We start from the raw sequence: 15,215 nt of genomic DNA on the forward strand, positions 1-15,215 counted from the left end.
AGAGAAGCTAATTTCAATTTTGGAATGGTCTACTATTTCATGAGCGACCAAAGTGAATCACTTATATGAAAGACAACACTCTGTGAAAAGATCACAGACCCAGCCAGATTATTGCGAGCGTTCAAAGGACAAAGTTTGATGATGCAATTTAAGGAAACACTGGTTACAAATATCTTAGGAAACGTTCAGAGGATGAAATGGAATGAAATGAAACGTTTTCCAGGAATGAAAACTAAAAATACAATCCAAAGTGCTGGAAGGTCCTGATTCTCTAGTGTGGGCCTGCACCATGAAACTTCTCCTAAACGGAACACGACAACAGTGATCTTTATTCCCAATATTTACCATGTTGAGGTGCTGTTCGTCCGGATGGCAAATAGCAATGTAACCACGATACAAGTTCAACTTGTAGGCAATGGATTCAGGAAAATTCACTTCAGCCTTCAAACGAGAGAAATAAAAGTATTCATCAAACCAAACTCTGAAACACCGAAAGGGTAAAGAGTGCAGATCAAATGAGACAGGCATTGTTGGGTGCTGTTTAGTGTTTCTTCCCAAGAACCTCACCATCGTGTTTGTTGATTTCACTTAATGAGCAAAGTTGCGCTATAGATGGGTTTCAATCACGTGATGAGACGGTCATGTTGGTGAACAAAACAATACGGAGTTTAAAATCTACGACGCCACGGCAAAGAAAACGTCTTTTAAAATTGCAAGTTCAGGGTTATTAATCTTTTTTCTCATTATGTCGGTTTGTCGAACTTTTAAGAACTAGTGCAACTTTCCAGGAACTGAACTAGGAGGTGCGGTGTTAAAGCTACGACAGACAATTCAAATTCGCTGCGTTGTGTTCACGTTCTCCGTAAAACTTGACAATTGGTCATTTCACGTCGCAGATTTACCGAAAACGTGAAAGAAATGTACAAAAATGAAAAATGCACGTGCAGAGCGTGCAAAGCTATTGTTTTTGCTCATTAAATATGCAAAATTTGTGACGTTTTCGTTGCCGTCGAGTCGTAGATCTTAAACTCCCTAATAGCAAATTAAGGCTTACGTTTTTCTCTATTGTTCTGTGCACCAACATGGCGGCTGTGACGTCAGGTGAAAACCATCTATTGGTAAGGATATCAATACCCTAACCCCAGTTGTTCGAACGATAGATACTGCTATCCACCGGATAAGTCACTAGGGCCGTTTATACGAGAGAAAATAAGCCGCGGCTTACCCTGGCCGCGGCTTACATAAGACGCGAACACCCCGTATAAATGGTACAAAATCTAAGTTCACGACTTTCTCAAGCCGCGGCTTATCCTGGCCTGGGAGTTTATACTCGTATAAATAATTCCTTTCCTGTATTATGTACGGCGCGGCCAGAGTAAGCCGCGGCTTATTTTCTCTCGTATAAACGGCCCTAATATCCATTGGATAGCGCAATTGGTTTTGCCATGACTTATCCACTGGTTAGTGATTTATCCGGCGGATAGCGCTATTCATCGTTTGAACAACCGTGGCCAGATTTTTAGCAACGTGAGCACGCAAGGTACTGTTGAGAGCAACTCAGGTCCCATATGGCACGTACAAGATGGCACCTACAATGTACCAAACCCGACTCCTCCCCAATCATTTCTTCAGCCAAAACACACACAAAAAGAGAAAACCACAGACACAGGTACTGGCAATTTGTATGCATAATCAAAGGAAACACGATCAAGGTTATTTTTCCTGTGCTTAATTAGTCTCCTTCCGTCCCCATTTCTGAAGTGATGGTGGGTGAAATATCTTACCTGAGCGAGAGTTTCTTTCATTGACTGCCACTCTGGTACTCGCCAAGCGCTCTCAAGAACTAAAAAGTAATACACAGTTATAGTTTACGGGCACTTTAAAACTGGGCATAATTAGGCATGCAAGCAAAGAAACCCGTTTACTTTTGAAGAAACAAGAATAACTTGAAAAGAGTCTATTTATCGAATTTATTTTTATTCAAGCCAAGATCTTATTCACTGTTAGGAGACACAAATAAAGAAGCTCAACATTAGCATACGGGTCCCTTACAGAGGTCGAACTCCAACGCTGCACAACCTATTTCTCTTCTTTCCGCACAGCTGTATGGGTTCAAACGTAACAGAGTGTTTGTTGGAAATAGGAAGTGAGACGTGCGCAAAGATTTGTCGACGTTTTCTGAAAGTAAAACCATGCTTAGCCTTAAAGGGACAATTCGTGTTGGATATCAAAATTGGGTTGGCATCTATCTACTTATTTCCGTGCATTTCTGGATATAACTGGTGCTTACCAAGGAAAGGATTTGTATGACCCTTTGTTTTACCAAATTCCATCAGTAAATCCCATTGTCCAAGCTCCTTCGAGCAACTAGAATCAAACATAACATAACATCACTGCTTGGTGTTTTCAAGTTAATACAAGTGTCCATGTACAAGGTGTTGTAAAAGACAAGTCAAAGAACACCAGGCAAACGTCTCAACGGCCATTTTCTCGTCATACATTAATAATAAGCGCGAGCAAAATCATTCTGTCAAGCCCTTGTCGCAGCTCACACGCATGTGCTTGAAGCTGCGATCTAATCTTATGCCATTTTCTCAACAAGTAAATTCTTAAGAGCTTTCCTTGTAGTTGCGATCTGATCTTATGCCATTTTCTCAACAATTAAATTCTCCGCGCAATCAGCACGTGTTTGCGTCCCAACTGTGGTTGGTTCACTCCACTGCAACTCGAAAAGAATCGTATACAATACCTGACCCAATGCTGTTCCCACAAGTTGTACTCTGAAGTAAGCTGTGGATTGGCGGGGCCACGGTTGTGTTCTTCACGAGCTTTGCTCATCACCTAGCGACAAAGAAAAAAAGGAAAATTAATTGAAACATAATTCTCAACCTATTTTTCGTAGGTAGCGGTGAGGATTCAAAACTTGAGAATTTTAAGCCTGCGTTCTTTTTGCTTTCGTATCATTTTGCTTAAAATGATTTAGTAACCAAGATCCCCATAGGGACATCAAATCGTTCTTGCGATGCCGGCCGGGGCTCCAAGTGACACCAGGCTCGAGTTTTATTCTTGTTTTCGGTTTCAAGGACTTCGCTATGCAAGCCCCTGACATGTGCAAGTCTTTCCTCGTTTACCCCTCTTTATCTCTAGGGCTTCATCGCTCCCTTGAAGTTACCCTTTCATAAAAGCTTCCGAGTTTGTCTGGCTTGTTTTATGACAATATCAAAGAGATTGAGTATTGCGTCTCCGTTAAACGTAGCCTGCGTAGCAGCCCAAGGGGAGGGAGGAGGGGAAGGGGAAGGGGGAGGGAAGGGTAGGGGACAGTTCTCCCCAGTCCACTACCCTTCTCCTCCCCTCCCCTCCCTCCCCTCGGGTCGCTACGCAGGCTAGTTAAACGGAGACACCATGCTAGATCTCCCTGTCCCTTCTCCCTAACCCATCCCACCTCTGCCTTTGCTTTGTTTTATCCTCATTGGAGTCAGTATCCAAGACGGTACTTACCAACTCATAAGTAGACTGAGCTTGTTCATAAAATCCTTGCGTCTCGTAAGCTATAGCAGTAGCTGTCTCTGGATACCGACATCTCTGCTGCCACACACCAGCCCACATGTCTTCTTCATTAAGCAGTGAGTACATCTCTGCCAAAGCATCGAGAGTTTCCTTAAAACAGTCAGTACAATATCGGTGTTAAAGTCAGCGTACTGGCCAAGGATTCGAGCAAGCGCTGATCCTACGGTAACAGAGCGGTTTACAAATGGATGTTTGCCCTTTGCCCTTGCCGCAATGATTTCGATAACTACGCTACGCGATTTGCTTCGAAATCTCACACCACAATCTCCAGCCAATCGCAGAGCTTCTGACGCGCAAACACGCTTTCCTTTCCCGCGTTTCCCGCCGGCTGCAAGCATTCGCTCTGTGTTATGACTGGCTCAATCGATGACTGCGTCTCCAATGATTCGCCAAGGTAATGACACTTCTTTCTGCTTTCTGAATCTCATTTAACAACTGCTCCCAATCTAAACATCTGAAGCCCTTTACCTTTTAGCAGACTATCATGAGAAAAGAGTCAAAAAGACTTCAGCGGCTCTCTTTGCCCGATGTTTGATCAAAAAGTAGAGAGATTTAGAGTCGCGTTTACCGTCAAAGCGAACCAAACCCACTGCAATACCAAAATAAATACCGCGCTACTCATGCAGTTACGTACATGTTGGTTGATCTCAGATGGGTCTTCTTCAAATGGCGAGAAATCGATAACTTGTTGTTGTTGGTGTGAAATCTGATTGCTGGAATAATCATCACACAGGCTGGCATAATCTTCAAGCATCAGGCCGGAGCGGTGCCAAGAATTATGAGTCTTACCAAGATACTGGCAAAACAACAACACTGGATATCAAATCACTGACACACAAACTGAAATAGCAACAGCCATGATGCAAGAAGGCCGTGTTAATTGGTTGTTCAATCGCACCACACACATGATAATAGGGACCTTAAGATCTACGATGGCGACGTCGACGAAAACGTCACTTCAAAATAGAACTTTGCTCTAGTAAAAGTCTTTCGCGATTATTCCATCACGTTCATTTTGTACAATGTGGGCGAAGTATCCTAAAAATAAATTGGTACGAGCGGTTTCTGACTGAAAATGGAGAATGAAAGATTCCCTGTTGCATGCTCACGTTGTCGTCAAAACCTAAAATTTGGTGATTTCACGTCGTCGTCACGCAGAGAACTGTAAAAATATGAGCTAAAATCCGTGCTGCACGTGCAGCACGATTATTTATGCTCTTTTAACCAATGATATCGTTGTTTTGTGGCGTTTTCGTCGACGTCGTCGTCGTAGATCTTAAGCTCCCCAATTTGTCTGTTTTGGGTCATGTTTCTACGTGAAGTTTCTCTTCCCTTCGGCCTTGCTGTAATAGTTAACGATGCTTGCATAAACTTAAGACTATAAATACAAGAGGAGTTTTCCGTCGATTCATTTTTGTAAAAGCAAAACTAAGTAATCTCTCTGATTAATCACAACATACACCTAAAGCGCCGCGAATCAAGGAAAATTCTAAGAAATTGCTCAAAGCGCGGGAAAATGCGCGAGGGCGAGTCGCGCTGGTTTCTGCTTTCGTCTCGCGTTGGTTCAAAAGGTGACGCGAGATTTTAAAGCCCATAACACAAACAAAAAACTTAATCTTCCGTCCGTAGAATTAGTGTAAACCCGTATTCCCATACACTGAATACATATACTCGGCCGTTGAGGCATACATAAAGTAAACTTGGATACAAACCGAACCGAGCGAACCGAACTGGATGAAGTCTTAAGTGTCGACTCGAGTCACACCCTGTGAGGAGAAACGTCAGTGTGGACCCGGAGTCCTACCTTCAGAATACATGGTCGTATTGGCACAGACGGGGTACACTTGGATACTCCTTCCAGTATACTGTGTACTGAACTCGGAAAGGTATCCACTTGAACCAAATGGCTTCCACTGCACATGAAGGGGCTGATCTCGCCTGCCAGAACCTGAAACAGATTTTTCAGAGAGAATGACTTTGATGGTAAACTGAAGCTACTACTCTGTTGGCTCCAAACGCCTGTTAAGGTGCACCATTTATAAAACTGGAGAAGATGTTCGTTTTAGGACTCACTTGCTGCTGCTTGTCTGTAAGTAGATTCCAGAGCTGAGGGAACAGGTCTACCCACACGTTATGAGCGAGATTGGAGTACCTGTGACACAGTTGCGCCATGGGACCTAAGAACGAGGCAGTCTGGAAGAAAAACGATTAGAAGAAGGAATCAGTTATTTTCAAGAGTCCGCTGATTGATTCTGTAGGAGACGGGTTAAGATCAAGACAGTACGAACCTAAATGCGCTCATTTTCCCCTTCTTTTGGATAGGTATCACCGGCCGGAGTCACTCCGAGATTTGGACCGGAGCTACACAGATGAGCTGCAACTGTTCTCACAAAGGTGCACTTCGCTACCATTATACAGGAATTTTTTTTCCGCCGTTTGAATTATAAAACCCCGTAAAATTTTTGCCATTTGTTTTGCAAGAACCAGTCCGTGACTTAATAGTCCTCATGGAGATTATATTTCTATATAAACGAGCTTAAAAATCTTTGGGTGGGTTTTTCAGTTAGTGATTAACCTATTGATCCCAAGGGTTCCCCATTGACGAGTAAAATACTCTGGTGTTAGACAGAGTAGAATACTAAGTCTGGCCGGTTTAGGCAGGCTTGGGAGTCAAAGTGTTAAGGCATATCAAGCCACAACTAGTCGTGAAGGTGACAAGAGCCTGAGTTCCTCCTATTCGGCACACACCTTTACTTCCCGGAGCTTGTCGATGAACTTTCCGTGCTTCTCGGCGAGTAGCTGTACAATGTTGGTTTTATCCAAGGGCCTGGAGCGCGATTCATTGTGTAGAGCGTTCAACAGTTTCTAAGCAGAAGATACAACATACAATGATACTTCAATAGTTCGCTTTTGAGCGGGTTTCAATTGAGTGACGTAATCAAATACCAAAGTGATTACTTCGACCAATCACAGCAGATGCAAACAGCGCAATGAACCAATCCAAATTCGTAGCAATTCCATGTCACTTGCTCAAACCGCGGGAAAATCGCGTGTGCAAGTCGCGATTGGTTTTGGTTTTCTTTTTCATTGGTTGATAAACTGGCGCGAGATTTTTAAACCAACCACTAAGCGTAGCAATAGACCAATTTTGATATATTATAATTCAGTCCTAACAAAAGGCATCATCTCGAGGCTCTGGGGAATAAACTCATACAAATCCTTATATTTATTCCCTAGAGCCTCGAGATGATGCCTTTTGTTTAAGACTGAATTTTCATATATCGAAATTGGTCTATTGCAAATCGTGTAATTACTTTCGAAAGTCATTTGAAAACTGCGTTATAGGATTATTTATTGTCAGAAACCCATAAGGGTTGAAACGTGTAACGGCCCCTTGTGTCCTAGGAAACAAGCTTCTGAATATTCGATTTGCTAAGTACCATATTTGGAACAACAAGAGCGAGGGGTTTCCAAATATGGTACTTAGCACTGAAACATTCAATCAATCAGTTCGCACTGAATATTCGGAAGCTGTGAACGCGCGTTACACGTTTCAACCCTTATGGGTTTCTGTTATTGTATTAGGAGCTTATGGTAATGAGGCAATGATATATAAACAAAGATTCTCAAATACATCTTTGTTAACAGAGTGAGCGTGGATCAAATTAAAACAACAAAACGGTAAAATCAGATTTCGAAACACCGACTCTTGAGGTATAGATTCTTGAGTACTACTCACTTCTCACCCCGTATTAGATCGAAATGATCATTGAGGTTGGGGGAGAGTGCCGATCTTAGTGGTTGTTTAGGCTTAGAGTTCTAAATGGTTAGCTATTAGTTCGCCTAAGGACAGAAGCACCAATATCACAGCGCTTCCAAAGTGAGTGGACTAGATCACTGTTTCCGCCGTGCCCACTGACTGACCTCAGCGTTATCAATCTCAAAAAGACAAAGAGATGATTCGGCCTTCTCCTTTTCTTCTGACGCGCCACTCTCTGTTTCCATTTTCTCGTCTTTAGTTTCCTCAGCGATAGCGGCTGCCTTTTGTTGAGCATGCGCAAGAATGTTCTTGCAGACTTGGCTATCAGAAGCCCGGATGAATGACGTCACTGATGGGAGCATGCTGAATGTTGTAGACGGAGTCACAGGCCTCTCGCACGCAGACACGGCCAGAAGAAGCTGAAAAAAGCATGGGACCAGGAAAAATCAATTGCGGTTCACTGATTACGTGCTCTCTAACAAAATATCATGTATACCTCAATGCACTGCTTAATCCAGAAGTGAGGGCCCATAGCTTCCCAGTTCTGAAAGAGGACAAAACGAAAGCAAAATGAGAAATGAGGCTCGCGAATGGAAAAAAAAGTACTGACAGAAACAGGTTCCAGGAATTTCACAAAATACACCAGGACAAAACGTTACCAATATATTCTTAATTTGAGTGGAAAGTTGAAATGTTACCTGCGAGCAGAAAATGTAAAGTAGGCGATCGTACAACTTCTTTTTCATTGTTTTGTCGAATACCTGTGAAAGGAAAAGCTGCTTTTAACAAGGCCCACTGTGATTTACTGCGAACGAGCCGCTATGAAAAGATGACCTACAAATTCGATCAGACTTTACTCGCAATCTCCTAATAATCTGATAACAATCTCCTATTGATTCTAATAACAATCTCCCTGGAGCGTTCAAAAGTTTGTGGTCATAAATGAGAAAATCGTAATCAAAGGTTGACAAACGGGATCGAAAGTGGAATAAATCAAGAAATTCTTCTTAAATCGTGAAAACAAAGGGTATACAGGAATATTCTTGAGTCAACACAAAAACACTACCTTTCTTATTTGGTCTCACCTCCATAAACCTTGATCGAATTTGAGGCTGGATACAACGCAGTCCAGATAGGAAAGCAGGCTCAAGTTTCGACGCCAACTCCGTGTTCACAAGTGTCTCATCTCTGAGAAAAATGAGAACAATTCAACTAAATTGAAGTCCTTTTTTCCACAGCTGCCTTAAGAAATCCAATATTGTCAGTAGATAGATTTTTTAAAAACAATTTGTACAAATGTTTAATTTCCTTAAATTGGAGTCCAAATTAGCGAGTGTTTTCGCTCATGAGACCAGCAGCCATATTTGCAAACTAAAGCAAAAGGAAGAATTGCCATTAAAATAGAGTTCAAGTCCCAAAATAATATTTCACTCCTCTAACATGGCCGCCGTGACGTCTGTGAAAACAGGAAGACCTTAGACAGCAATGACCAGAACCAGGTTGCTGACCAGCGGTTTCGTTAAAACAATGCTTTACTGGGGCTGCTCAGTCTCGCGGGCTCAGAAAAACAATCTGAATACTACTGTCCAGTAACCAATCAAATGCCAAGGAACACAACGACGCTGGTCATTGAAACGCGCCGCTTGTTTTGATACTGGCGGGACTTTACCGACTCTTGGATGAAGAGGCAGTTTTATAATAAATAAGTAACAGGACTCCATGCTTGCCCAGTTTAAAAATAATTGGGACGAAAAAAAAAATTCCGACGATTTACCAAAATTGGACAACGCCGTAGCCCAAGTCTAACTTAGCAGTCAGAGGCATTGGGCTCTGATCTTCAATAAGTATTTCCTTTGTTTTGGTTAAAAACACATGGCCACTGGTCACGTGATTGAAAAATAAGAATAGAGAGCTTTCTGCAAACACAACGACGGGCGGCTAAGTGAATCGACGGCCTTAACACCAATTTTCATCTTGGCATGTTGATATACACTTTATATGCCATACGACTCGTAGTATTCGCGAAATTATTGTGACAAAGGGAAATATTATCCTTAGACAACGTTGCGTCGAGGTCGTTCTTGCTCTAGCTCCCTAGATGAGAATCACTGGTCACGTGAGTCAAAAGGTAGTATTTATCATATATCTCCCACCTGTAGACATAATTGACGAGCTCCAAGAATTGTGCCTGCAGTTCAAAATCTTCCGGAAATCTTTTCTCATAGTTAAGCATCATTCGAACCAACAACAATGATTTCTCTTTCAATGTTGGGAGTCTTTGCATGGTTAACTGTATCTAGAAGGAAAAGTAAAACGTTTGATGTGACAGTTTATTCACAAAGAGAAATCATATCTTACAAAAAGTTGGTCAACTTACCAGTTTTGTTTTGACCCAATCTTCCACGATTTTAGTGATGGCCCGAAGAAGCTTTGAGTCCTAACAGCAAGAATATTCTCTGTATCAGACAAAAATCTTTCCAACCAAGATTGTAGCGAATTGTCAAAGAAAGGCATATTCGTACACAGGTGGTCGAAAGGACAATCACTCCCCCACCGTCTGTAAAGTTAATAACGGCTCTTTTCGGGAAGGACAACGAGAAAGTGATTACATGTTGCACAGGCAGAGTAACGTGAATCTTGGCATAAACTTATACATGCAGACGTTTTACTCACTGGTGATTTTTCAATCAGTGTTGTTAGGATGAAGAAGAAGTGCTTTCGTATATCAGCAGTCATGACTCCAAGGCGCCCTCTAATCAATTCCAGACACAAAATCAACATATCACTGGCACCTAGAAAATACATTAAAGTAAGTAAAAAGTTCAAAAATTAAAAGACGCTTTTAAATGAATAAAACTAGATGATCTTCAAAATTTGCATACCGAAACTACAGAGAATCAAATGAACACATGCAGCACAAGATATTCAGGCCGCAGAAAACGTGGGAAGCTGGCACGTCCAAGTGAAGGAAATCACCTACTAGCTAGTACCCTCGCATGTTGGCAAAATGGGGGGGAGGGGGGGGGGAAGGGGTAGGAAGCAGAGCAAGACGTGTAGTGCGCGCAAAGTGCATAACAATGACCACAACCAGGTTTTCTGAGCCCGCGAGACTGAGCATCCCTTCCCCCCCCCCCCCCCTCCTGCAGCAAACCATTGTTTTAACGAAAACCGCTGGTCAGCAACCTGGTTCTGGTCATTGCTGTCTAAGGTCTTCCTTTGCAAACCCAGAAAAGTAGACACCTTATTCCAAAATGGCCACCAATTTTGGTATTCTTTTATTCGCTTGTTGCCTCGTTCATGATGAAATGCTCTTTTGAATTTTCAGCTTAAGAACGATGCAACAAGGGCTAATTTGCAAGCACACAAAAGAATACTAAAATGACGGCCATTTTGGAATGAGGTGTTTGTTTTGGACGCCAGTGCAACAAAGCCGCCCAAAAAAATTGGGTGTATACATCATCTTCTATACCTTCGCCAAGAACTGCAGTGATGTGATCCTTGTGCATTTTCTGCAAGGCCTTGAAAAACGGTGTCATCAATCTAAATGCAAGGTAATTGATGATGATTCTCCGAAGATGAGATAATCAATAGTGAAAGGTAAGCACTTTTTCAAAGTGCATTTGAAAACTCTTTGTTCTGAAAATAGACCCATTTCATAGTCGCGGCAAATATAATGCTATAATGAGCTTTTCTAGCCTAGCTAGCGAATTTCTGTTTCAAAATGAGGGCAGTTAACGTAAGTACAAAGAATGTTAATGTGGTCGCCATTTATTAAAGTGGTCAATGGGCAAATCCAAACGAAAACTTCCGCAAACAATGACGCAAAAGCAAACGCATTTGTGTACATAGGGGAAACGGAAAGTCAAATAAAAACAGCGCTTCGAGCGTTTCAGCGAGAATAGGAGAAAATCGTATGAAAACGCTGCCGGCGTTGATGGAAATGTTTTGTGTTATTTACACCAAAATGAAAACAGTAAATTTTCAAAAAGAGTTGGTTTGGGTGGGGTCTCGAGCTTCATCATTCGTCTTATTGAATGGGTTACCTGGTAAAAGACCGCGTCTCAAATCTGTTTTTTTTTTCAGCAGACGTTAACATTACAAACCGGAGAGAAAATCAATGAGGCCTCATTTCATTGACGTACCTATCAATGTATGACGGGTTGTGCATACAGGCTGCTTTCAGCATCATCAAGGGACCATAGAAAATGGACGTTGCTCCGTTTTGTGATCTACAGAACACACAAAAAGTTTCAACGTACAACAAAAATAAACGTAGCAATTCCATGTAACTTGCTCCAAGCGCGGGAAAATCGGGCGCGCAAGTAGTGAATGGTTTTGGTTTTCCTTCTCATTGGTTGATAAACTGGCGGGAGATTTTTAAACCAATCACCAAGCGTAGCAATTGCAATCGCGTAATTGGTGTTTTGACAGTCATTTGAAAACTGCTCTTTTAGAGAGATTAAGCATTGGGTTTAGGCGAAACGACAGGCATGAGATGTGTCTACTGACACCTAAGGTAGTTCTCACGCGAACATGTGGAAAATGAATTTAAAACATGATGAACCCGAGAACTGACGGCACCTTTCGTAGTTGGTGAGTCCTTCGTAAATTACTTTTCCAACATTTCCATAAAGCGTTTCCAGTTCTTCGTATTTTGACGTTGCTGTCCCTAAAAAAAACAAACAGTGCGTCACGTGCCTAATTATGGAATGTAAGGTCTTAATAGCACATTGAAAACAAACTAATGTAATACCTGATTCAAGGGGAAACAGAGTCATGAGCCGAGCTAAAAGCGTGTGAATAGCACGGATGACCTGAAAGAAAAACAACAAAATACGTACACATAAAAAACGTTAAGAATTCTGTTGCCTAAAGTTCTTGCCTGGTGGAGAAGAAATTTTAACCAGTTGATTGCTTTTGAAGAAGAGTAGAGCCTGAGAATCAACAAACTAAACCCAAATATAACGTTGTGCCCGGAAATCAAACCAAGGGCTCATTGGTTGGAAGGTAAGTATCTAAACGCTCTCACAGTTTCATACATGACATACCTTGGTGTTTTGACAGGTCATACATGTGGCAACGCCACGTTGTAGCGGCTTAAACAAAGTCAGTATTGTCTGCTGCGGCTAAAAAATTAATGAAGACAAGAAATTTTAAAGAATAAAAAAAGAAGTTCACACAGATCATGTGAAGGAAAACTGTCACCTCTGGACACCAATGCAAACGCTTTCTTTTGATAAAATCATTTTGTTTAATATCTTAGAAGTTTAGCCCGCGATTTTGTCCTGTCTTTGATCACAAATAAGCCCAGAGTTGGCACTGTACTAATACAGACCTGAGTTCTGTACATGATCGATATGCAAATCGCGTTTTTTTATGCTTACAACTCAGTCTTGCCTCCACTCAAAAGCTGGGTCACTGTGGAGAACGCTATTCAAAGCAAACAGCTACCACTAGTCACCTACACAGTGATAAATGGTTGTTGTTGTTTTACACACACTAGAGACCTTTGGATTCTAGGACGAGGACGAGAACGAGTACGAGTTTTGATTGCACTACTTGGAAAATTTATAACTCGTACGATTAATCTTACTCTTCGTTGGCAGTATAGGTTGCGCAGTTATTCTTATTGCTGGTAACTAAGCCTTTTTACTGATCGAAAAATGCCAAAACTGCTACCGTGTTGGTGACTTGTTTTCACACGACAACATTCTTGCAAAATCTCTTACTAAAATGACGACGGTATCACGTTTTTCCCGCCAAAATGACGCTGGTTTGCGCGCGCTCACTGTCGTTCTATGCAGAAAATCTCGTACTCGTAGTGGTTCTTGTCCCAGAATCTAAAGCTCTCTACTAAAAGAGTGGGATAATACAGCTCAAGAAGATGATTTTAACTCATTTATTCCTGCAACGAGTACAACCGGACGTTTTCAACCAACCTCTAGAGACACCAATAACAACGGAGAAACGTACGACTTCTGGTGGACGAACAAAAGAAGCTGATGAGAGATCCTTTGTTTTCGTCCACCAACATGGCGGCGATGATGTCACGTGACAATCTCCCATATTCTCGCGCGCAAATCCCGCGCGAGTTTCTCGGAGGTGAATAGTTCTATTCACCTCAGTGTCGGTGGCTAGCGGTGGATATTTACCGAGCCGAAGCGGCAAGGTAAATATCCAACGCTAGCCACCGACACTGAGGTGAATAGTTGTTTTAGTATATACTAAAACGGCGAGATAATATACAGCACAAAAAATGTATTTGGATGTTTTCTTCACTTGTCACGGAAGCAAATCGGGACGCCATTTTTTCCCGAGTTGCTCGGAGGTAAATAGCACAGGATATTCGGAGTTTGACGAGCCAATCAGCGCCCGCGTTCAACGCTATCCACTGTTTTAGTATATACTAACAAAGGATATTCGGAATTTGAGTAGCCAATCAGGGCGCGCTTTCAACCCTTTCCACTGTTTTAACATATACCAACATGACCTATCAGAAAACTAACGTCCTACTTACTAGAACTGAAAGAAGATAAGTTAAAATCTCAATGGCCGTGCAAACATTGGCATAGTTGGCTGCTGGCGTTTGGTCCTGGCAAAACAAAACTTTTATTTCAGTAAATAATACAAAAACAAGACAACAAACGCAACAAAATTTAATCATGATTATAACTAATTAAGGTATTTTTATAATAATTTCATTTCACTAATTACTTATCAGCTTACTGCTGATTATTATTTATCATATGTACAAAGTATCATCTGTTCACAATAACATTTTCAAATAATCAGATGGCGCTAAATTTATTTATTCCGCTAGATAACCTTATCCTCACTAACTCACCACTGTAACCAGTATCTTGTCCAACCAGCCAACTCTCAAATCAGTTCCTTAAAGATACAAAAAAGGCTTAAATAGACTGAGATCTCTTTTCACCCACTCAAGACAACAAACAACAAACGAAGAGCTATTTTTCATGTACTATTTCAAAAACGAATGCGAATGTTTCATCCGAGTTTCCAAACACGAGAAAACAGATGAAAGCACGAGGCTGCAGAGGGAGCGCTTTTGTTGTTTTCCAGTGTTTGGAAACCCTGATGAAACAAGATGCACCAGTTTGTCAAATAGCTTCTCAATAGCGCTTCAGGAATAAAGGAAAAGGGAAAAATTCAAGAAGTTATGTTGATGTTCTTATTAAGAAATGAGTTCACTAGAGTTTGATGCTTTATCAAACTCAACGGATGACGCGTCATTCCAGTGTTTAACCGGGGTTTCAAACCGCATACACGTGACGTAATTGGCGTCTCTTGGTTGGATGATAACTCTATAAATAATTAATGAGTTTGAGAATGATTGTTCTGTGTCGTACTTCCTATAAAACTGTTGTCTTTCAATCGCTCTACTGCTCTCTTTGGCACTCTTTCACCCTTTGCCTCCTAAAGAGGGACATCTACGGATTTTACTCTGTCTAACGCCACAAGATTTTACTCGTCAATGAGGGTCTCTTCTGGGGTGAAAGGGTTGACCCCGTTCCGCAAATTACGACCCAACTCATCATTTCAGTGGTTGCTTACCGGGCCACACGTCTGGTCTTAATGCAGTCTTCAGTAACGCAACGCATCGCCGTGACAACGTTTCCCCGGGGGACCCCACGGTTGTCGATGGCTCGTTTACCTGGAATACAAACCAAACGCCGGCAAATTTATACTTCAGACGCAAACGCTGCGCAAGCGCGTTTCCTATAGGTGCGCAAGACAAGTAAGCAATGAAAGCAAGGAGTTGAGTTCAGTGCCGTTCACACAGGGAAGTTTGTGGGGTAAGCGCAGACGCTAGCGTGTGCGTGGCTTCGATTTACAATCGCTTTTCTTCGCGCTAAAGTGTCCGCAT

The 15,215-nt window shown here is 41.9% G+C and overlaps 1 protein-coding gene across 1 annotated transcript in view; it reads right to left on the bottom strand.

Annotated features, from left to right (window-relative positions):
* The window catches only part of LOC137967917 (transformation/transcription domain-associated protein-like), an 84,215-nt gene that overhangs the window by 17,678 nt on the left and 51,322 nt on the right, over positions 1-15,215 (bottom strand). The window contains exons 73-96 of the mRNA XM_068814514.1: positions 14,903-15,002; positions 14,172-14,218; positions 13,845-13,919; positions 12,376-12,453; positions 12,081-12,141; positions 11,909-11,996; positions 11,470-11,556; positions 10,797-10,867; positions 10,001-10,119; positions 9,705-9,764; positions 9,481-9,623; positions 8,413-8,515; positions 8,026-8,088; positions 7,824-7,871; positions 7,492-7,746; positions 6,316-6,432; positions 5,641-5,760; positions 5,372-5,515; positions 4,202-4,363; positions 3,499-3,657; positions 2,750-2,841; positions 2,291-2,367; positions 1,785-1,843; positions 346-441 (exon numbers count right to left, since the gene is read on the bottom strand). Of these exons, the coding sequence (XP_068670615.1) occupies positions 346-441; positions 1,785-1,843; positions 2,291-2,367; positions 2,750-2,841; positions 3,499-3,657; positions 4,202-4,363; positions 5,372-5,515; positions 5,641-5,760; positions 6,316-6,432; positions 7,492-7,746; positions 7,824-7,871; positions 8,026-8,088; positions 8,413-8,515; positions 9,481-9,623; positions 9,705-9,764; positions 10,001-10,119; positions 10,797-10,867; positions 11,470-11,556; positions 11,909-11,996; positions 12,081-12,141; positions 12,376-12,453; positions 13,845-13,919; positions 14,172-14,218; positions 14,903-15,002 (2,424 nt within the window). The remainder of the gene's footprint in view (positions 1-345; positions 442-1,784; positions 1,844-2,290; positions 2,368-2,749; positions 2,842-3,498; positions 3,658-4,201; positions 4,364-5,371; positions 5,516-5,640; positions 5,761-6,315; positions 6,433-7,491; positions 7,747-7,823; positions 7,872-8,025; positions 8,089-8,412; positions 8,516-9,480; positions 9,624-9,704; positions 9,765-10,000; positions 10,120-10,796; positions 10,868-11,469; positions 11,557-11,908; positions 11,997-12,080; positions 12,142-12,375; positions 12,454-13,844; positions 13,920-14,171; positions 14,219-14,902; positions 15,003-15,215) is intronic.

This window comes from Montipora foliosa, chromosome 8, assembly GCF_036669935.1.
Source record: "Montipora foliosa isolate CH-2021 chromosome 8, ASM3666993v2, whole genome shotgun sequence".
NCBI classification, from domain to species: Eukaryota; Metazoa; Cnidaria; class Anthozoa; order Scleractinia; family Acroporidae; genus Montipora; species Montipora foliosa.